The sequence below is a fragment of the Talpa europaea genome (assembly GCF_964194135.1).
Source record: "Talpa europaea genome assembly, chromosome: 13".
NCBI classification, from domain to species: domain Eukaryota; kingdom Metazoa; phylum Chordata; class Mammalia; order Eulipotyphla; family Talpidae; genus Talpa; species Talpa europaea.
The window spans coordinates 24,067,000-24,090,841 of record NC_140080.1 but is presented as its reverse complement, the minus strand read 5'-3'; the positions used below and the strand labels follow the sequence as shown (position 1 = coordinate 24,090,841).

Here is a 23,842-nt window from a genome sequence, read left to right as displayed (position 1 = left end):
AAGAAATGAAATTCTTTCTTAGACATAGTTGATAATACTTTACTCTTACCTATGGGGATCAAAACATTTGGATCCCAGGGGAGGGGAGGGAAGCAATGGAAATAATCCAGATGGAAATAATCCATCCACTTAAGTTCATTCACTCTGTCCAGTATAGGATTTATTTCAGCTTACTAGATTTTCAGCAATTTGTTCAGGGATATTTCAAATACAGCAACTAGAAGAATGTAGCTCCTTCTGGCTTAGAGATGTTAAATATTTTCAGTTGCTTTAATGTACTTAGTTGCTTTTTTTCCTTTACCCAAGTGATTCTGTTGAAATCTACAATGACTTCAGGAGGGAGAAATTACTTTTCTTTTAAACAGACAACATAGGAGTAGTTAGGAATTCAGCAAACAAAAATATCACTCTTTTTCCACATACAGAAAAGGCATCAAAAATTGTTGGAAAGCCCTCTCCAATTTTTCATGATGTGGGCACTTAAAATATTTTAAAATAAAAACACCATTTGTTCTGTATGTAAAATTGCAGATTACCAGTCCGCTAATGTACTTTATATGTTTTCTTCATGTTTTCTGTCTTTGAGGCTTTTGAGTTTCACTGATTGTTGAAGTAAGAAACAAATCACTACTATGAGTTTTTATTAAGGCGAACCCTAGAATTTTAGATTTCTTTTTTGTTTCCCTGAACTCTGTGATGTGGACATTCATTTTCAGAAAATTAAACTTTATTGGAATGGTATGTTAAAGAAGCATGATTCACAGGCAGAGTATAAACAAAAAGCAACTGTATTTTCTGTTGCTCCTGTCATTTAAAAATTTACCTTTTAGGGCCTCCCTGGTGGCGCAGCTTTTGAGCTCTGGGTTGTAAATCGGCCCACAGCCTCTGCAGCGCCAGTTTAATCCCTGGCCGCCGGGTGAGGGTCCCACTTGGCGCGCAAACCTCTCCTGCCTCCCGCTGCTCCCCTCAGCAGTGTACTTCGTCAGTCTGCCTGCTCTGCTCTCCTCTCTGGCTCTGGTGGATTCTCTCAACCTCCCACACTTCTGACTATACCCAGTGCTTGTATAAATAAATAAAGAAATCTTTTTTTAAAAAAAATTACCTTTTAATTGATTCAGTAGGAACAGTTTACTCAACAAGTGAAGAAAACTCAGGCCACATCTTAACTTTATTATTAAATAACTAATTATTCGAGTACTGAATGAAATGAAAATAATCTCAATTTAGACATTAGCACATCCAGTACCATATAATAATGATAATTCTGAATTTCATTTTAAGTGACATCTTACCTCCCAAGCTTAAGCTTTCAAGAACATGAAATTTTCTGTCTCCATTAGGGTCAAGTGGAGAGGAGGTGGAAGCAGGCACACACTCTCTTACTGATACTGTCCTGAGATGGCTTCACTCTTTGTGGGCTTTCCAGAAGTATAAAGCCAATGTCGTCTTTGTGGGGTGATTTCTTTGAGAATTCAGATGTGTTTGTCTGCCCTTCCATCCTTGCCCAGCTTCTTTTAGCAGTTCATATCAAACAGATTCCCGGTAGCGTTTGATCACTCTGCTACATGTCATTTTAGGATTCCTTCTTGCTGTGGTCCATGTCTGATCCCTAGGACACACCTACTATTGCCCTGTCACTGCATGAATAGATGTTAATCACATGAACACACCCCACTTCCATTGCACTTGCCTATTAGTTGTTCTAGGCAGAGGAAAGTACAAAGCCTTTGGTTGCTTTCTCAAGCAGAGGTGAGGTGGGAAGCAGCCTCAACTCTTAATTTAGCTGTTTCCCAAAAAACTCCTCAAAAAAGCCCTCTCTTAATTATCATTGTTTTTTAACTGTGTGTACCTGTGTGTCTGTGTATATACACATACTCAATGTTGAGAGTGGTTTAAGGACCAGGTAATCAGTTTTCCGTATGTACTTCCTTCATAATGTATCGCAAAATTCACTTTGCTATTAGATATTTGGATTTCCTTTTTAACATCTATTACAATAACTTAAGTACAACTTAAGAAACACTGTTTGCCATTTTTCTCAGCTAAAAGCTTTATGTTCTTCTTCTCTAGTAAGTTTTGTTCCTAGCTGTGTGCCCTTAGGCAAGATATATTTACTCCTCTGTACTTGCTTTCCCTACTGTTTTTTTTTTATTTAAATATTTTATTTTATATAATTCTTACATCTTTTTTCATCTTTGCACAATGTATGCATTTTCATTTTGGTTATATTCCCCATACAGTTGCACTCCCCCCCCCCTTATTTTGACTCTAGTCCTTCCTGTCCCGGCCCCTTCTTCCCCGCCCCCTTGTAGTGTGTCTCTGGTATATAGTTGCTTGTTGATTTTGATTTTTACTTTGTATTGATTAGTCTTTTTTCTGGTCTCTTATTTAGGTTTTCTAAATTCCCGCTATGAGTGAGACCATCGGGTATATTTCTTTTTCTTTCTGACTTATTTCGCTGAACATGATCCCTTCTAGCTCCATCCATGTTGCTGCAAATTGCATGTGTTTATCCTTTTTGAATGCTGAGTAATATTCCATGGTGTATATGTACCACATCTTCTTGATCCAGTCATCTATTTTTGGGCATTTGGGCTGTTTCCAAAGCTTAGCTATTGTAAATAGTGCTGCTATAAACATAGGCGTGAAGTTGCCCTGAGGAATTACTGTGTCTGTGTCATTTGGGTAAATACCTAGGAGTGGAATTGCTGGATCATTTGGAGGCTCTATGTTTAGTAAGTCAAGAAATCTCCACACAGCTCTCCATAGTGGTTGGGCCAGTTTGCACTCCCACCAGCAGTGCAGGAGAGTTCCTTTTTCTCCACAACCAAGCTAACATTTGTTGTTGCCAGTTTTTTTAATATGTGCCATTCTCACTGGTGTAAGATGGTATCTCATGGTAGTTTTGATTTGCATTTCCCTGATGACAAGTGATGTTGAACATTTGTTCATATGCCTGTTGGCCATTTGCATTTCCTCTTCAGAGAAGTTTCTTTTTAGCTCTTCTGCCCATTTTTTGACTGGATTATTTTCTTTGTTGTTGTTGAGTCTCATTAGCTCTTTGCAGATTTTTGTGATCAGTCCTTTATCTTTAGTGTTGTGTGCAAAAATGTTCTCCCAGTTGGTGGGGTTTCTCTTTGTTTTGGTTATTGCATCTTTTTCTGTGCAGAAGCTCTTTAATTTGATGTAGTCCCAGCTGTTTATCTTTGCCTTCACTATCACTGCTTTGGGTAATGTGTCTGTGAAGATGTCTTTGATGTGCAAATCACGTAGTGTTTCACCTCTATTTCCTTCTATGTATTTTATGGTTTCAGGTTTTATGTCTAGTTCTTTAATCCATTTTGAGTTGGTTTTTGTGCATGGTGTGAGGTAGTGGTCAAGCTCATTCTTATGCATGTAATGACCCGGTTTTCCCAGCACCATTTATTGAACAAACTTTCTTTGCTCCAGTGCATATTCTTTGCTCCTTTGTCAAAGATTAGTTGACCATAAATCTGTGGGTTTATTTCTGGATTTTCTATTTGATTCCATTGGTCTGTGTGTCTGCTTTTGTTCCAATACCATGCAGTTTTGATGATTATGGCTTTGTAGTACAGTTTGAAGTCTGGGAGTGTGATGCCTCCATTCCCCCCCTCTTTTTTTTTCCAGAAGAGCTTTGGCTTTTTGGGGCTTTTGGTGATTCCATATGAATTTCATCAATAATTGTTCTATTTCTTTGAAGAATGTCATTGAAATTTTAATTGGAATAGCACTGAATCTGTATATTGCTTTTGGTAGGATGGCCATTTTGATAATGTTAATTCTTCCAATCCATGAGCAGGGGATGTCTTTCCATTTCTTTGTGTCTTCTTCTATTTCTTTTAACAGTGTTTTATAATTTTCTTTGTATAGGTCCTTTACCTCTTTTGTTAGATTTATTCCCAAGTATTTGGTTTTTTTTTTTGTTTCAAGAATAAAAGGGATGGTTTTTTTAAATTTCTTCTTCTTCAGATTTATTGTTTGTGTATAGGAAGGCTACTGACTTTTGCGTGTTGATTTTGTATCCTGCCGCTTTGCTGAACTGATTGATGAGTTGAATTAGTTTTTCTGTGGAGTTTTTGGGGTTTTCTATGTATATATTCTCTATGTATATTATTATATCATCTGCAAATAGTGATGGTTTAACTTCTTCTTTTCCTATTTGGATTCCTTGTATCTCTTTCTCTTGTCTTACTGCTCTGGCTAGGACTTCCAGTATTATATTGAAAAGCGGTGGTGAGAGTGGACATCCTTCTCCTGTTCCAGATCTTAATGGAAATGCTTTCAGCTTTTCACCATTGAGAATGATACTGGCTGTTGGCTTGTCATATATGTCCTTTATGATGTTGAGGTATGTGCCTTGTATCCCAAGAATTTCAAGGGCTTTTATCATGAGTGGGTGTTGTACTTTGTCGAAAGCTTTCTCAGCATCTATTGATATTATATGGTTTTTATATTTCTTTTTGTTGATGTGTTGGATGACGTTGATTGATTTTTGGATGTTGAACCATCCTTGTGTCCCTGGAATGAATCCTACTTGGTCTTGGTGCATTATGTTATGGATACATTGTTGGATTCTGATAGCTAAAAATTTGTTGAGGATTTTTGCATCAGTGTTCATTAGAGAGATTGGCCTGTAGTTTTCTTTTTCTGTGTTGTCCTTGTTCGGATTTGGTATTAGTGTAATGTTGGCTTCATAGAATGTATTTAGTATTATCCCTTCCTTCTCAAATTTTTGGAAGATTTTGTGAAGGATAGACGCTAATTTGCCTCTGAATGTTTGGTAGAATTCATTTGTAAATCCATCAGGTCCTGGGCTTTTGTTTTGAGGGAGGTTTTTGATTACCATTTCAATTTTGCTGCCTGTAATTGGTCTGTTTAGGTGTTCTCTTTCTTCTTTATCTAGCTTTGGGTGGTTGTAGAGTTGTAGGAATTTATCCATCTCTTCTAGATTGTTGAACTTGTTTCCATATAACTGTTCATAGTAATTTCTGATTATTCTTTTGATTTCTGCTGTGTCCATTGTGATTTCTCCTCTTTCATTTGTGATCCTGTTTATTTGTGCTTTCTCCCTTTTTTACTTTGTGAACCTGGGTAGGTGTTTGTCTATTTTATTTATTTTTTCGAAGAACCAGCTTTTGGTTTCATTGATCTTTTGGGTTGTTTTTTTAGTTTCGATTTCATTTATTTCTGCTTTGGTTTTTATTATTTCTTTTCTTCTACTGGTTTTAGGGATTTTTTTTTTTTTGTTGTTGTTGTTCTTTTGCTAGTTATTGGAGCTTTAAGATTAGGTTGTTTCTTTGAGTTCTTTCTTGTTTGTTGATGTGAGCCTGTATTGCTATGTATTTTCCTCTTATTACTACTTTTGCTGCATCCCATACATTTAGGAAATTGTTGTCCTCCTTGTCATTCAACTCAAAGAATTTTTTAGGTTCTTCTTTGATCTCCTCATTAGTCCAGTGGTCTTCCAGTAGTGTGGGTTTAATCTCCATGATGTAGGAGAGTTCCTTGCCTTCTTTTTATGGTTTATTTCTAGCTTGATGCCTTCATAGTCAGAAAAGCTGGTTGGTATGATTTCAATCTTGGTGTATCTGTTGATGTTTGTTTTGTGTCCCAGTATGTGATCGATCCTGAAGAATGTTCCGTGTGTGCTTGAGAAAAATATGTACTCAGATTTTTGGGGATTTAGTGTTCTATAGATGTCTGTTAAGCCCAAGTGCTCTAGATCTTTATTTAGAGCTTTAGTGCCTTTACTTGTTTTTTGTCTCATTGATCTATCCATTGTTGATAGTGGTGTGTTGAAGTCTCCTACTACGTATGTATTTTCTCTGATGTCTGTTTTCAATGATGATAATGATAATAGTTGTCTGATATCTTTTGGTGCACCTTCATTTGGTGAGTATATGTTAATATGTGTTATTTCTTCTTGAGGTGTTGTCCCCTTGATCATAATATAGTGACCGTTGGGGTCTCTTTTTACCTTTTTGAGTTTGGAATCTGTTTTGTTTTTTTTTTTTTTCAAAGAGGCACGTATTTTATTCATTTATTTGTTTGTTTGTTTGTTTGTTTTTGTTTATACAAGCACTGGGTACAGTCAGAAGCGCAGGAGGGTGAGAGAATTCACCAGAGCCAGAGCAGGGAGTAGAGCAGGCAGAAGGACCGAAGTACACTGCTGAGGGGAGCAGCGGGCAGCAGGAGATGTCTGCGCACTATGTGGGACCCTTCTCCGGTGGCTGGGGAGCAGCCGGGGATCTAACCGGGGCCGCAGAGGCCACGGGCAGTTTCGCAACCCAGTGCTCAATGGCTGCGCCAACGGGGAGGCCCTGGAATCTGTTTTATCTGATATAAGTATTGCTGTTTCTGCTTTCTTTTTTGGTACATTTGCTTGTAGGATTATTTTCTGTCCTTTAACTTTGAGTCTATTTTTATCTTTTGTAGTTTAAATGTGTTTCCTGGAGACAGCAAAAGGTTGGGTTTTGTTTCTTAATCTAACTTGCAACTCTGTCTTTTTACTGATGAGTTTAGTCCATTTACATTTAGAGTTGATATTGATATGTTAGCATCTGTATTTGCCGTTGTGTTTGTCTTTCCTCTGGTTTTATTTATTTATTCTTTTAATAACTTTTTTTTTTTTGGCCTTCTTTCGTTGTTATTCATCCCTCTGTTGGTTCTGGCTTTAGGACTCCTTGTAGTATTTTTTGGAGTGGGGATTTAGTCGTAATGAAATTCCAGAGATTCTTTTTGTCTGGGTAGGTCCTTATTCTTTCTTCATAGGGGAAGGAAAGCTTTGCGGGATAGAGTATTCTTGGTTGGCATTTGTTGTCTTGGAGTCTGTTGACTATGTCCCTCCACTGTGTCCTTGCCCATAGTGTTTCTTCAGAGAATTCTGATGTCAGTCTGATTGGTTTTCCTTTGAATGTTATCTGTTTCTTCTCTCTTGTCATCTTAATTATTTTTTCCTTGTCTTGGATTCTTGGGAGCTTTACTATTATGTGTCTTGCTGTATTTTTTCCTTTTGTGATGGAAGTTTGGTGCTCTTCTTGCTTCTTGTATATCTATTTTCAGCTCCTTCATGTTTGGGAAGTTCTCTTCAGTTATTTCCTTGAATATTTTCTCTGTTCCTAGGTCTTTCTCCTTTCATTCTGGGATTCCTATAACTCTTACATTTCCTTTCCTCATGGAGTCAGGTAGTTCCTAAAGTCTTTGGTATTTTTCCTTCGTACTTCTCTTTCCTTTTCTGTTTTGGTTCTTTATATTTCTGTGTCTTCAGGAGCACTTGTTTGTTCTTCCATTTCATCTATTCTGCTTTCACTGCTTTTCCCAGAGTTCTTTAGTGCCTCCATTAATTCTTTGATCTCCTGCATTTCTTTTACTTCCCTCTCTGGGGAATCAATTTCATTCTTCTCATCTTTGATTATTTTTCCCATGTCATTTTTGACTTCCTTTAGATTTCTAATCATGGAAATTTTAAATTCTCTTCCTGGAAGGCTCAGAAGTTCTTCCAAGTCACTGTCGTTGCAATTTGGTTGGTGATTTTCTTTTTGTGATGTGTCTTTTTCCTAAGGAGTTGCTAGATTGCATGTAGTTTTTCTTCTCCCTGCTGCCTGTTTTCTAATTTGCTGTATGCGTTGGAACACCATGCTGCTGGTACTGGCCAGATCTTTCTGGTGTGCTCTTTGTGGGGTTTCGGAAACTGGCGGTCCAAATGAGTCAAATACTGTTATGCCAGAAGTCTAGTGATGCAGTGGTACTTTGAGTATGTTAATGGTTGCTGTCACAGAATATTTCCTCCTTCTGTGTTTAATTACAAAGGTGTGTTTTGAAGTCCCACAAACTTCCCTGGAGGTGGGGCAGCTGGATTGCACTCTGCTTCCAAATCACTGGATACCCCTTTGGGCTCTGACTTTCTGCCAGGCGGAACCAGGCTTGTGGGGGCCTTCAGCTCACCTCTGACTGCACAGTGAACCTTCTCCCTCTGGCTCCATGGGGAGCCTTCTGCCAGTTTCAATCAGTCTTTATTGAAGAAAGGTCCCTGTTCTAAAATGGCGATGCGGAGACTCATCGTGGGTGTCCGCCGTGGGTGACTCCCCCTCTGGGCTCGGACTGCTGGCCACAAGGCTCCTGGCGTGAGCGAACTTCCCAGCTCACCTCTGGCTCCGCCAGGAGCCTTCTGCCAGTTTCCAGCAGTTTTTATTGAAGAAAGTTCCCTGTTCTAAAATGGCGATGCGGGGACACACTCTCCTGCTTGCCCAGTCTGCCCTGGCCTTGGGTGCCACTCCACCTTTCCTTACTGTTTTAAATAAGTTAATCATCTATATAAATATTTGTATTGCATCTGGTATATAGACAGTGCTCAAGAAGTTAGCTATACAATTACTGTTTTATTGGACCTCCCTTGGTGGTGCAGGTGGTTGAGTGCAGAGCTGTGAAGCTGTCCACAGCCTCAGCAGTGCCAGTTTGATCCCAGCTAGCCAGCGAGAATCCCACATGGCACAGCAGACCTCTCCTGTTGCCTCTGCTGCTCCCCTCAGCAGTGTATTTCGTCAGTCTGCCTGTTCGGCTCTCCACTCTGTCTCTGGTGAATCCTCTTACCCTCCTGCACATCTGGCCTGTACCCCAGTTCTTGTATAAATAAATAAATCTTGTTAAAAAATTACTGTTTTATTAAATAGTGGCTTCCCATCTAGAGCATAGTATTAGTGTTGCTACTTTAAGCAGTAAATACAGTTGATAGTAAAGAAAGAAGGATAAAATTAGCATTTTACACATCCACACATACTTTACCTATGGTGGATAGTGTCTGAGAAAATCTCTTGATAAGTCCCAATTTTTTGCAAAGAAACGGTTTGGAGGAATTTGATAATGTGGAAAAAATAGAGGTTAGCAATATTGCTAAGAGTCCATGTGATCTTTTTTCTTGGTGGTAAGTTTTGCAATCTCTTATCCACCTGTGAATAATGTTTTAGTTACATTTGAAGCATATAATACAAACTAAGGCTCCAGCTTGGGGTCTTTGAGCAGGAAAGGAGTGATAGTCCTCATTAAAAATGAAGAGAAAAGAGAGGTTCCACCTTTCTTGAACATTTCCTGTGTATCTTACGCTCTGAGCTTTGTGCTTAGCAAACATACTCTCACTTAGCACAAGATAAGCTAAAGTAAGGGCATCCCTTTAGGATCAGAACCCAGGACAATTCATGTTCCTAAAACCCTCACCTTCTCGTGTTGGGTATGCTAAACAGCTTCATGCACCTTTCGCACAAAGCAGTTGGTGAGTTATCTCACTCTTTGAATGAACATCATAGGCTTCTTGTTGATTCACTTCTAAAAGTTTTGGGCTTACTCTCTTAGCATGAAAATGGGAATAACTTTGATCATTATATGATGCCTCCTGAGATCACTGGTGAAGTCCTAATGACATACAACAGACAAATTGAAATCATGAGCTATGTTGTATTGTATTGATGCAAATTCACATTTGCATCAAGTCCAACATTTCTGTGTAACTCACAGTGGCCACCTCCAGCCTCAGCCACAGCAGAAACAGGGAGACCATGTCCTTGCCACAGGGCTGGTGTGGTATGTATCTCAGGGCCTTTTTCTATTTAAGTACAAATATCCCTCATTGTTTAATCCAACAGTAAATTTCACACTTGTAATGAGAAATACCATCAAATCATAGGAATCATTAGGTGACTCAACTCTGCATAAGGAAATAAAATTATTTACCACAAGTTGTGAATGATTGTAAATATTTATTTATTTATTTATTTATTTTATACAAGAACTGGGGTACAGGTCAGAAGCACGGGAGGGTGAAAGAATTCACTAGAGCCAGAATGGGGAGCAGAACAGGCAGACGGAGCAAAGACACTGCTGAAGGGAGCAACGGGCAAGGCAGGAGAGGTCTGTCGAGCCATGTGGGGTTCTCCCTGGCCAGTGGGGAATCGAACTGGCGCTGCAGAGGCTGCGGACAGCTTCGCAGCGCAGCGCTCGACCAGTGTGCCACCAGGGAGGCCCAATTATAGATATTTATTATAAGTGTCAGCTCTTTGGAGGAATGACGTGTCATTTGGTGGAATGTACTGCTTCTGTAGTCCTTGTGATGATCTGAGTTTTTTTATAGTTCACCCATTTTTTGGCTCATAAAATTATAATGTATTTATTGAGAATTTAGAGTGTGAGAACTAAGCAGGACACACTTTGTTGAGATATAACATGACACAATAGAAAGTGGCAGAGCTTTGGAGGTACCACAAACCTGAGTGGGAACCCCAGCTCAGGTCACGGATTATCTAGGATTTCTAGCTACTTCAGTGATCCTTCTGAACCTGACCTTTCTCATCTGCAAAATATGGCTAATGATCAACATCCTATGGAGTTGTTAACCTGCATGTTCAATAAGATAATGTCTGTAAAGCAACTAACACAGCACAATACCAAAGATACTTTGTGATTACTTTTACAACTGGATTTATTGAGAGTCTGAGATTAAAACATAGTCACAACAGGAAACCAGGAGTTGAAAAGAAAAGCCTCCTCACTCAGAAAGTTGAAGAAAGCAAGCTCATGACCAACCAATGTCATCTCAAAGTATTTTAACTCCAGTGCACTACATTGTTCACAAGACCTTCTAAAATAGAAATAATAGAGTACCATTTTGAATACAGGATATCCAGTCATTAGAACTCAAGTGTTGTTTGTAACTGTGGAATTGCACCTGATTCAATTAGACGCCTGTGAGAGTAAGTGGGGTAATAGATGGTTGTACCACAAACTATACTTCTTAGAGAAGAAAAATGAGTTACTGGTATGCATCCATTCTTTCCCTCACTTGGTAAACATTTCTTGATTTTTCTAACATGATCAGACTCTAAAGATACAAGGAAAAAGAAAAGTGGCAAATCCTTTCCAGTCTAGTGCTACTTGGGTTAAAAGAAGCCAACAGTTTTAAAATCTTCATCTCTGTCACTATTTCAAAGCATCACTTCCATCTCCATAGATACTCACATGCGCAGTACTTGCTATGGTGGAATCAAGAAGGGTGTGTGTGTCCGCCCTTTCCCCGGAGCAGTGACCAAGTCTGAATGCTGCTGTGCCAACCCAGACTATGGTTTTGGAGAGCCCTGCCAGCCTTGTCCTGCTAAAAATTCAGGTACTCAGACATTCCAGCTTCACACCTGATAAGAATCTAGAACTATAACTTTAGATATTTGGCTGATGATTACATCAATTCTGAAGTGTCCTCTTTTTTATTTTCAACTGAAGAAAAGAAATTCATATCTGTGCTGATATGAGAGATGTAAAATAAGGAGACTTGTATTAACCTATGGTTTCTAAGCAGGAAGAGTACATGGTGAATAAAAAAATGTGTTTGCTGATCGAATTATGATTGGTCCAACAGATTATTTTACATGAATTCGTTATTCTCATTTTCCTTGATCTGTGATGATGTTGTGAGGAAAAATAGCACAAAATTCACCAGGTTATAACACATTTATGAGAACCTGTAACTTAATCATTAACAGATTGATCAAATAAATAAATGTGGTACATTTACCTAACTGAGAAGAATATTAAATCATCTAAATGGGACACTAACACGAAATGTCCATGACAGTGTACAGAGGTCACCAGCCTACGCACTCCCACTTCTACCCTCTCTGACTTGGGCAAGTTGCTTCACTTCTCTGCCCCAGTTTTTCCCACCATAAAAGAGGAAAAATAATAATAGTATCTAGTGCATGGCATTATGGTAGATTAAAGAAATTATTAGAGGTAAAATGGTAGAACAGTTCTAGGCACATGGTAAATAGTATTGCATATTGTCTGTTATTATTTATTGAGAGGGGAGAAAGGTCAAAATGCCGTTTTCATAAAGGAATCCAGATTTTTAAAGCTTCTATATGTAAAAATAAATCTAACATTTATCAATACATTAGTGATGTGTAGAATGATGATAAGTGATTTTTATATACCATTTTAATGTTAACCTGTGATTCTGGCATTCTTACTTATATGCTAGAAAATGGTAAACGTTTTTTATTAAAAAAAATTAATCCACTTGTGATAGTTTTAGAATTGTGTGACTTATGTATGGAACAAATATAATGTAGAGTTTTATTTCCTTTCCTTGTTTTTATCATATAGCTGAATTCCATGGTCTTTGCAGTAGTGGAGTAGGTATCACTGTGGATGGAAGAGGTAACAATTTTCAATTCTCCATCTTGTAATAATGATATCTATCAGCATATAGCTTTATGATTCTATTATAACATTACATATAACATTTAATATAAAATACATCAATGTAAAATAATAAGATAAAGTATCTCCTAGAACAATGGTCATAGAATTAAGTGGTATATAGATACGTATTTTTCTTGGTGGGTATATGAGAGTAAGTATTTATCTCTTAAATATGCATTATTGAAAATGTCACTAACAAATTATACCATGATTTTATGGATACTATTCTGTAAGAAGAGGCTAGAGTTTGCAATTGTGGCTTTAAAAATATAGAGCCAATTTAAAGGACAAATATTAAATAATGGATCTGATGTGGTTAACAAAAATACCAGTCTTTGAGATACAGATCAAGTCTGTGATATACTGCCCTAAAAATAAGATTATTTATGCCTAACAGTACTAAAATGTTTTTATACAACTAAAGAAGATAAATACACCTGAAGAGGTGTGAACCTGTACTTCTGAATTACATGCAGTGTTGTAAACCAATGTTACCTCATAAAAAAATGAAAATAATAATAAAATAAATTAACAATATAACAAAATTCTAATTGCAGCCTTGAATGTTAAGTACATATGTGTTTGCAATGTTAAACTTCTTTTGATGTTAATCTAGATAGACTTCCAGTTGTTTTTTTTTTTTTAAATAAGACCATAGGTAAGGTTGATCTTCACTTTACATGTATATTCTTCTAGTTTTATATTTGAGAAGACTAGACTAATAGATTAGTTCACAATAACATTGCATCTTTGCTATGAATACTGGAAACCAGAGTAAGTAAGCAAACATTTCAAGGATTTTTTTTTTCCAAAAATAAAATGGAAAGATTGATATTTTTGGAATATTTAAAAGATCTTCCAAACTCTACTAAACAGTTAGGTTAGAATCAAAATCTCAGCATGGTGACTAAAATTTAATTTTGGCTTCTTCTATCTCTTATTCCCTGTCCTTGAAACCTTTTGGAACCAGCTGGTTGCGCACATGCACTCACACACACACACACACACACACAACACACACAAACATACTCTCCTCAAGGTCCACCACCCATGGGTGACAGAAACTAGTGGTGGTAAAAACATCCACTCGGGCATCCACATTTGAACTGTCCTCTCCGTTAATTTCAGTGTACCAACAATGAGAATCAAGTTAAGTATCCTATTACCTAGTTGACTTAGAAAAAAATTACAGTAAAAGAAATATCCCACACTTTTAGGGACTATGAAATTATATAGGCCACCTAGTAAATCTGTCTTTTAATTAAATGGTCATAATAACCGTCAAATTGAGTTTTCCTTTGGATTTTGAGCTAACAGTCTATAAATTTTGTTATTAATTTTATCATGAATAGCAGCACATTATATGGTTTAACTCTTTGAGTTTCTGCCAATTTCCCTCATTTTTCTTTTGACTTACTGGGGATGTGTGTTGTATCTCGTTTTTACTCTTTCACACCTTACTTTCACTTACTTCCCTTTCTGAAAGGCAGACAAATTGGGTTTGGTGAGTTAAACACTTTCTATGTTGAATGATCTTCATTAGACCTGCATGTATCAACAAACAATAGATTTGATCTAAGCAATATACTTTCAACTCTTAATGCAGATATCAATGAGTGTGCTTTGGATCCCGATATATGTGCGAATGGAATTTGTGAAAACTTACGTGGTAGTTACCGTTGCAATTGTAACAGTGGCTATGAACCAGATGCATCGGGAAGAAACTGTATTGGTAAGTTATTTGTTATATTCACACAGTTCCCTTGGCATAATTCATTCCCATGGATTATAGGAGAAATCAACATATAAATAAATGACTAAAACTAGAGATTTCATAGTTTTTCTTAATTACCTTAGTCCATAGAGATATAAAAATATTTTAACCACACAAGCTTTGTTGCTTAGAAACAGATCTCTTAGTGGCACAATTTAATATTTAAGTTATTGTTATCCCAAATGAATGGACATACTCTATTATTATATATATTTTAATCCTATAATCTACAATATCTTAAATTTATAATTTCTCACTAGAATGGATTTAACCAATTAACAGTTAATAACTATAACAGTTAATTAAATTATTAAAAAATTAATAGTAAGTTAAGGAAACAAAGTATTAAGGGTTGCAAGAACTTTGACTTACAGAGAAACACCAGTTGCTACAACATAGCTGAACATGGTAACTGACTTGGGTGTTTCTTTCTCCAACTCATAAAAACTTGTATGAAAAATATAATTTATATATTCATGAATTTGTAAAGAATCCAGGTTTTCTCATAATGTGTTTGATTCCACTTTTATAAATTGTTATTTAATCCATCATTATAAGTAACAATTTTTACGTCTAGTCACTGTTACTTCCAAGTCATGATGATTATGATTAGAAAGAAATCCATTTGTCTGTATTTATGGTACTGGTTTTATGATTGAATTTATCTGTTTTATATTGAGTTGAAGTCATACATAAATTAGATATAAAGCTATGTTAGCTATCATGTACATATAATAGATTTTGATACCTACAAAGAAGGGCACTAACCAAAGATTACTGAACATTTCTAAAAATACTCAAAACATCTTTAATTCACCATAATTAGTTGCTTCCACCTTAGCTCCCAGGTACAGATTAGCACATGGATACCCTGCTGAAAATAGGGACACATTGAACATGGTCTATAACTCATTAATAAGTAGGTATATGCATAATTTTGATAAAAATTAAAACTGTATTCAAAATAAAAGCCAAGTTGTTTTAGCTTGCTAGGGCTTGCCACAGTGAAATACCAAAAAATTAGCCTGCTTAGAACAGCTTAAATTTATCCTCTCTAAGTTTGGGAAGGCAGAAGTCCAGAATCTAGGTGTGCACAGGGCCATGTTTTCTCTTACGGCTTTCTAAGAGAATTCCTCTTTTCCTCTTCCACCTTCTGGTGGAATGTCTTCGTCAAATGTCCACATTTTCCCTATGTGTCTCACATCATCATCCCTGTGTTTGTCTTCCTGAATGTCCAGAGTGTTTCTGTTTATGTGAATACCAGTCATATTGAATTGCACTCTATCCAAAAGACTTTGTTTTAGCTGAATTCCCTCCATAAAAATCTTGCTTCCAAATAAGGTCACACTTAAGGTACTAGGAGTTAGGACTTTGTTGTCTTTTTTAGTGGATGCCCATAGAATGGAGGAACATAAATGAATTGTGATGTAGCCACTTGATAAATCATACATTTATGGGAAAATTATGGTATTGTTTAAAATATGTTAATTTTAAAAAACCAAGATTCAGAATTGGAGTAAAATATAATGTACAAAAGAGAACAGATAGAACATCAAAAAAAATATTATCAGTGGTGATGGAACTTTAGGAAATTTTTTTCCAAATCTTTTTTCCATGTTTTCACATTGTTAGAGTATTGTTTGGTGAAATATAAAATTTATAAAATTGTTATTTCCAAGACTAAAAATATAATTTTAAGCAAAAGAAAATCTTTACTCTAAAGTGCAGATTTTTCTTTCTGTCATCAACTTTGCTTGAAATAATGAGAATGTGGGACCTCACTGGTGACACAAGGGATTAAGTCCCAGCACCATGAAGCTATTGGCAGCCACTGCAGCACGAGTTCGATCCCCTGCCAGGGAGCTACCCACATAGCGCAGCAGACCTCTCCTGTCTCGCCCGCTACTCCCCTCAGTATTTTAGCCGATCTGCCTGTTCTGCTTCCCACTCTATCTCTAGTAAATCATCTCACCCCCTGCACCCCTGGCCTAAACCCCAGTTCTTGTGTGCATACGTAAATAAATCTTTAAAAATAATAATAATGAGAGTGTGATAAGTGTTTCAATATGAGCTTCTTAAACTTCATCTCTAGATTAAATATTGTAGGCTGTTCTTGGCTGCTAAAGGAAAACATAGAATAAATAACTTTCCAATAATAAGTAGTTGTTTCTGAGGTAAAAACATAATGGAAAAATTTAGTATCTTTTGTTTAACTGTCATTTGAAAAATACTCTATTAGAATTTTAATCAGAAAAAAGTTTTAAAAAAATATTGCCCAAGGCCTCCCCTGGTGGCACAGGCTGTTGAGCGCCATGCTGTGAAGCTGTCCACAGCCTCTGCAGCACCTATTCAATCCCGGCCGACCGGCGAGGGTCCCACATGGCACAGCAGACCTCACCTGTAGTGCCCGCTGCTCCACTCAGCAGTGTATTTCATCAGTCTGCCTGTTCTGTTCCCTGCTATGTCTCTGGTGAATCCTCTCACCCTCCTGCGCCATCTGGCCTATACCCCGATTCTTGTATAAATAAACAAACAAACAAATAAATAAATAAATAAATCTTTAAAAAAAAAAGAAAAAAATATTGCCCAGTACTTTTTTTTTTTAAATACATCTGTACTTATATGTGAGCAAGCTATAAAGTGAGTTTAACCTTTTGATATCTTTCATTGATGCCTAAAAATGTTTTTACAATATCACTGCAGAACAATAAGCAAATAAAGAACAAAGTAGTAATATGATTTTTCCCAATTATGATATTCCCCCCAAGGACTTCAAGAACATTTTAAAAGTAGCCACCAGCATAAGAATGTTCCACTTGAATAAAACTGAATATACTTTGCTTGTGATCAAGGAATGTACTGTGGATACAAAGAGACTAAGTCAGAAAGTGGGGTGAGGGGAAGAGCAAATCAGAAACCATCAGTTTCAATATGGCATGTCCTGTTCTCTGTGGTTGCTTCCAGACATAGATGAGTGCATGGTAAACAGACTGCTGTGTGACAATGGCCTGTGTCGAAACACGCCTGGAAGTTACAGTTGCACATGCCCACCTGGGTATGTGTTCAGGACTGAGACTGAGACGTGTGAAGGTAAGAGCTGTCTTCCTTGCCTTGGTTGTGAATAGGAAGCTTTTGGAGCTGCATAAACTTAAGTGCATTGGTGAAGCAATATGGCAATAAGATTATTGTTCGAATATTTTTAAAATTTCATCATCTTTTTCGGTACCTGCCTGTTTTAGAAAGAGAATGCACCTAAACCTGTTTATGAATATCATCAGTTTTGTTCCATTCAGATTAAATATCCACAAGCATTTGGAACAGACATTTTGAAATGAAAGTGAAAGGAGCCAGATTGTTTTACCTGCTGAAATAAAATGTCAAATATTTGTTTACTTTCTTTTCCCCTTTTAAAATTCACTGTCAACTCTTAGGCAAAGTCAACTCTTATTAGGCATTTTTTTTTTACATGAAATGATTATTAGACTTCAGAGGTTAACCCAGAAAAATGGTCACCTCAATTAAGTGTGTATAGTCTAACAACATTGTCCTTTCCATTTGATAATTTAAAAGTCATCACTAGGGCTTTACTGATCATAACCCAGTGTTTAGAAACTTCTTCCTTTACTCTTTTTTTTTCTTTTTTTTTTCTCCTTTACTCTTAACCACTTTTTTTTTTTTTTTTTTTTTGCAGTGGAGATACTGCACATGATTTAAATACATAAGGAAAAAACTCATTTTCGGTGAGATAGTGGCTAAGCAATGGGTGCCTTCAATTAACTTTTTGTTTCTTGATCAGAGTATTAGGTGTTTCAAGAATAATCTTCTGTATGACTACAAGCCATTGTTTCCTTTAAAGTCTTTGTGTGTGGCCTACAGAAGTGTCCTGTGACATTCTCAAATTCAGTAACTACTTCCGATTAGTAACTAAAAAATGTTATCTTTAATTATTGTGACTAGCCCTTTCCTTAGGTATTAAGTACTTGTTCCTCAGTGACTCCACAGCCAAGAAAACTATAATAACATTATGCAGAAATGATGTTAACATTCTCTGTTCACCTTATTGTTTAACTTCAAAGAATTCTAGAAGCCAGAACACAAGTGACTCAGCTAAAGTCAATGAAACACAATTACAAACTGCTATTCTAAGTTTGAATTGAATTAGAGAGACCACTGAAAAACAGTAATTAGCCTGAAGGGAAACAAAAATAAAACCTCAGCATAAAATGCATTTTTCTAAACTTAGTTCTGACAACCATTTCCCCTGTCATCTACTAGCTTTTTCAGAAGCTCCTCAAAGAACAGCATTCATTTCTTATCCAATTATAGTATTTATTTAAAGTTCATCTTTTCTATGATCAACGGAGAGTAAAACTTAAAAGAGTTTTGAATATTTTTCAAATAAGATATAAAAGATTTCTTTTTAAACTAGCTTAGGCTTTTTTTTTTTTTAACATGGAAAGTGGAGGTCATGTGGCAAGAGTTTAGGAGCAACTATGTTCAGTTTCTGGTGTAAGTCCATCACCGCTATATTTCTTTGTTCTGTTTCTTGCAGAGGGTGGTGGTGTTCATAAATCACACACTATAATTCAGAAATAGTCAGTCCATAGGTCCTGGGCATGAACTTTAGTATGCCCTGCTCATTTAGAAGATACTGATAACTGATGACTTGGGTACGTTTATTATTTGCAGCCTATGATATAGCTCAGACTTCTTAAATGTATTTAACTGAATATTTACAAGCACCCACTCTCACTGCCCTCCCCCCAACACTTGTTATCCTTTAAAATTCCTCTGACAAACACATTTTGTATAAAAGTGTCCTGGCCACATTTCCTTGGTGAGTTTGCTGAAAGTGGGAGAAGGGATTTTCAAAGTTTGTGTTTTTCCTTATTACTGACTTTCCATACTTCCTTCCCACATCCCATTATCACTTTTAACTCTTGTTTGATAGATGATAATCTTCTGTTAAATGCCGAGAAACTCTGAAAGCAACAACCGTTTAGGATATCATTTTGATTTATGCTGATGATTTCTCTGTCCAAAGCCACAGCCTTTGGTACTTTTGAGGGAGTGACACATGGTAGAGAACTAGATGGATGGAGTCTTTGATACAGTTTGGTCTAAGTTTAGTTTGCATACCAAATTGTCCATGACATTATACATAGTCTTTACGTTTTAACAATCATCTTGAGTTGGAGAATACTAAAGGCAAAATACTAAAGAATAAATAAAAGGCCAGAATGTGCTTGCTTACATGACAATTGAACAGTAGAAGCAAATGGTATTTATTAGTCTAACACTGGATGATTACATACATATTAGGCACATTAATACCAAATCATCAGTGAGAGTTAGAAAGACTTTTTTTATTACTTTTATATATATTAATATTACATCACTATCATTTTTAAATAATGTTTGCTTTTTTTCCTCATGTGTAGCCCCATAGAATTTCCACCACCAATTCACCCGTGCACCATTACCACAGTCCCCTGTGCTCCTCGTCCTCTCTCCATCCTCCTGATCCCTCCCCCATCCCTTGCAGGATGTTGCTGGTTTATAGTTGTTTGTTTTTGTTTTGTTTTGTTTTGTATTATTATTTTTCCCCTGATGCCTTATTTGGTTCCCCTATATTCCTCCTGTAAGTGAAACCATCCAATGTTTTTCTTTTTCCTTCTGATTTATTTCACTGAGCATAATTTCTTCTAGCTCCATCCAGGATGCTGTGAGTGGCATTAGTTTATCTTTTTGATTGCTGAATGGTATCCCATTGTGTATACATACCACATCTCCTTGATCCAGTCATCTATTTTTGGGCATTTGGGTTGTTTTCAGGTTTTACCTATTGTAAATAGTGCTGCAATAAACATAGGGGTACAGGTGTTCTTTTGAATCAATGTTTTTGTGTCCTTTGGGCACATCCTAGGAGTGGAATTGCTAGGTCATATGGTAGCTCCATTTTCAGTAGTCTGAGGAACCTTCACACAGCTTTCCATAGTGGTTGGACCAGTTTACACTCCCACTAGCAGTGTAGAAGAGTTTCTTTTTCATTACCTTGTTAACATTTGTTGTTGCTAGTTTTTTTAATATGTGCCATTCAGAAATACTATTTTTTACTTACTTTGTCCAAAGGGTAATTATTTCCGATAAATATGAAACCTTTCATTTATATGAAATATGCTTTGTGTCTGTTATTTATAAGAAAGAAGTTCATGGTTATGTAAATAATAGAGAAATATAGAAAAATATTTTGACTCTAACTTTGTGACATTGCTGGAAGTAAAAATGATTTATCATGAGAAACCTAACCAGATAATTGTTATTTCTACATTGTTATTTGCATTTTATTAAGTGTTTTGCCAAAAGGTAGACCTGAAGACCGTGGATATTTTTTTTCCCTTGGGTCTCCTCCTTATTTCCACCATTGCATTCACACAGTAAATTTATCTGCCTGAAGCAGTTCTCTTCACTCTATTCTTTCTAAACTAATTTCCAAAGACTAGACAGGGAATTATTAGCAGATTCATTGCAGACTCTTTCTTTGTATATGTTTGCTATATTCACTAATTTTGCTTGTCATTCATGTTTTCAACAGGCTATTTCAAATACATAATACATAACAGTAATAATAAAGTTCCTCTGATATTTCAGACTGAAGTTACAAAAAAATTATTTTGTTTTTTGTTTGAGCTTTGAGAGTCTGTGAAAGTTAAAATTTTTATAGCATGCACTGTGGTTTAGATTGTGTTTCCAGTGACATAACTAGTTAAATGTAAACCAGATGTGCTTTGAAGTTTATTTCCAGGAATGTACAGTGAACTGTTTCAATTCCTGGTTCCATGACATTTATAACATAAAAACATTGTATTTAAAGAAAAATTAAACATTTGATATTTGTACCTGTCACTGCATGTGTTTATAGTTTTTAAGTTTATAATTTCTTGATTTAAAATGTGGATTTAAAAAAAAATTTAAAAAATGTGGATTTAGAAATTATGTGATACTTTTTTCTTTAGGGGGACCTTTGTACAAATGAAATTAATAGATGAATTATACATAGTCTGCCCACAGATTATTTATCAGCTTCCTTTTTTTGCCATCTGATTCCCCATGTTTTTACTGAAAGAATATCTAGATGTTTTCATTCCAAATATGTACTGATTTACAAACCTGGTTTTGTATTTTTTTTAATTTTTGTACTTTTATTAGAGGCTTTCTTGGTACAAACAATCTGAAAGATGTATTCATATTCTTCATACAATTTCCACTTCATAAATTAAATTAGTATCTGACTCTTCCATAGTAGTTTTGAAGTACAAAAAAGAACATACCTGGGCCTCCCTGGTGGTACAAGGGGTTAAGATATACCCTATGAAGCGATCCACAGCCACTGCAGCAACAGTTTGAGCCCGGCCAGGGAGCTACCCACATAGCGCAGTAGACCTCTCCTGACTAGTCCGCTGCTCCCCTCAGCAGTGTACGTTGGTCAATCTGCTCTGTCTCTGGTGAATCCTCTTATACCCCCACACCTCTTGCCTGTACCCCAGCTCTTGTATGCATAAATAAAAAATAAATCTTTAAAATAAAAAAGAACATACCTGTTTTCCACATTGCTTTTTAAACTTGCATTTCAAGTCTACTGACTTGAAAAGTAACAGTGCATCCTGTCTTTTCAGGACCAGTTGATTTATATTTGACTTTAGATATTCAGAAGTAACCACTGCAGTCTCTTGGTTATTTCTTTGTACATTTTCTTCCCCATAGTATTTTATATTTAATTCAAAGAGAGGTTAGAAAAAAGGTATTCTGGTGAACTTGGAAACCCTAGTGTTCAACAAAAAATGTCTTGAGGCATGTAGACCTGTTTTGGATAATTAACCAAGTTCAAAAAGAAATCTGTTCACCACTCCTTTAAATGAGTGGTTGAATTTATATTGAAAGTCATTCTTCTATATTGGTTCTAGTACTTTAACCAAAGCTTGTATTTATTTTTAATTAACTCGTGTGTTAAATTATTTAACTTTATTGGTTTGACATTCTTTTAATTACATCTTGAGGAAAGAGGCATTCTCTAATTCCCTTTACTCCTGACTATCAGCAGGAAGTGTTTAGATTATGTTAGTATAATTTCATTTAGGACTCAAATCAGATTAATGGTAATAAAGGTCTATTTAGAATAATTAAAGGTTTTTCTCATTTTGATGTCACCAGAATCAATTGTGCTTTACAAAAACTCTCCACAGTAAACTTGTACATGTGAACAGGATAAAGAGAGAGGAAGGTAGATGGGGCTGGAGGAGAATGCAACACCCAGCATTAATAAGTTTCAGTTATTTCCTGATTTGTATTCAGGAGTTTGGAATTAAAACCAGCATTGTGATATTTTGTCTCAAATAGATGCTTTTTAATCCTTTCAAAACCTCACAGAACCATAAATGACAGAAACAGTCAACCTTTGTTTGTGTACAGCACACTGCACCTGGGAATATGTTGCTTTCCGAGGAATCAGACTTAAGATGTCCCACAGGACAATTACATCTTATTATTGGGGAAATTAATCCAATTTATGTCAAGCTGTAGTAAAGAAGATTCACGTACAAAACTTTTTCAAAATAGACGGATTGCTGTGGTCCTGACTCCCCAGTCTTGTAGATGTGTATCCACGCTATAAAATGCATGTCTCCATTCCCCATTCACTTTATGCCTCAGAGATCCATATTAAAATTACAAGAGCCAAGTTTACCAGACATTCTGGCATAGCATGGCTTGTTGGAATAATATTTTCCAGAAACACATGGCAATTCTAACAGAATCTTTTCCTTCTGGATTGTAGATATAAATGAATGTGAAAGCAACCCGTGTGTCAATGGAGCCTGCAGAAACAACCTGGGATCTTTCAATTGTGAATGTTCTCCTGGCAGCAAACTCAGCTCAACAGGATTGATCTGTATTGGTAAGATTCATACACAGTGCTGATGTTTCAGCTTTGCTCCACAGAGCATGTTTGTAGCGTGCTAATACTTATGTTGTTTTCTCTTAATATCGAGATAAGAGTAAGCATAATAGCATGAACTAGTCAGGCTCTTAAATTTTGTTAGATTCTAGGCAGTATTTCCTTCATGGAGGTAGTTGCTTTATGCTCTAAGTTGTAAGCACTTCCATACCACACACATACTTATATTCATTACCCTAAGAAATGCCTTAGGCATCGATACAATCAAATTCCTGCTGCATGCTTTCTCTAAACAACCTTTAATGATAAACAAAAATGTGTTAGAATTTGGACTCAGATCACAGGACTAGAACTTGAAGAGCTTAAACTTTAAACACAAAGAAAGAATTTATTATTCCTCCCCTCCCCCATCAATCATAAATTTATGGACCACATAAAGAGAAGGTAGCTATTTTTTACTTTTGAAATCTCTGGGGACAAAGACTGCAGACTTTCCCAACAAACTTATTTTAATATATGTCAAGACATTGAAGGTTGGTTGATAATGACAATAGGACATGTATAAATTCAGAGAGTGTACTCTGTTATTGTAAGGAACAATTTATCACATATAGGAGAAATAACCGCCCCAGTAAATTATTCCTGCTTCCAATGTCTGTGGCTCCATTGGCTAGGCATTTCACACATCATCTCATTAGCTGGTGTCCACCTTTATTTTTTTAATTTTTTTTTAAAGATTTATTTTATTTTTAATACAAGAACTGGGGTACAGGCCAGCGTGCGAGAGGGTGAGAGAATTCAAGAGAGACAGACCAGGGAGCAGAATAGGCAGGTGGGCAGAAAACACTGCT

At 36.3% G+C, this 23,842-nt stretch overlaps 1 protein-coding gene across 1 annotated transcript in view; it reads left to right on the top strand.

Moving 5' to 3' along the window:
• The window catches only part of FBN2 (fibrillin 2), a gene marked incomplete at both ends in the record, with an annotated part of 253,753 nt that overhangs the window by 151,999 nt on the left and 77,912 nt on the right, over nt 1-23,842 (top strand). Inside the window, 5 exons of the mRNA XM_084251943.1 lie at nt 11,018-11,170; nt 12,166-12,219; nt 13,871-13,996; nt 17,003-17,128; nt 22,872-22,991. Of these exons, the coding sequence (XP_084108069.1) occupies nt 11,018-11,170; nt 12,166-12,219; nt 13,871-13,996; nt 17,003-17,128; nt 22,872-22,991 (579 nt within the window). The remainder of the gene's footprint in view (nt 1-11,017; nt 11,171-12,165; nt 12,220-13,870; nt 13,997-17,002; nt 17,129-22,871; nt 22,992-23,842) is intronic.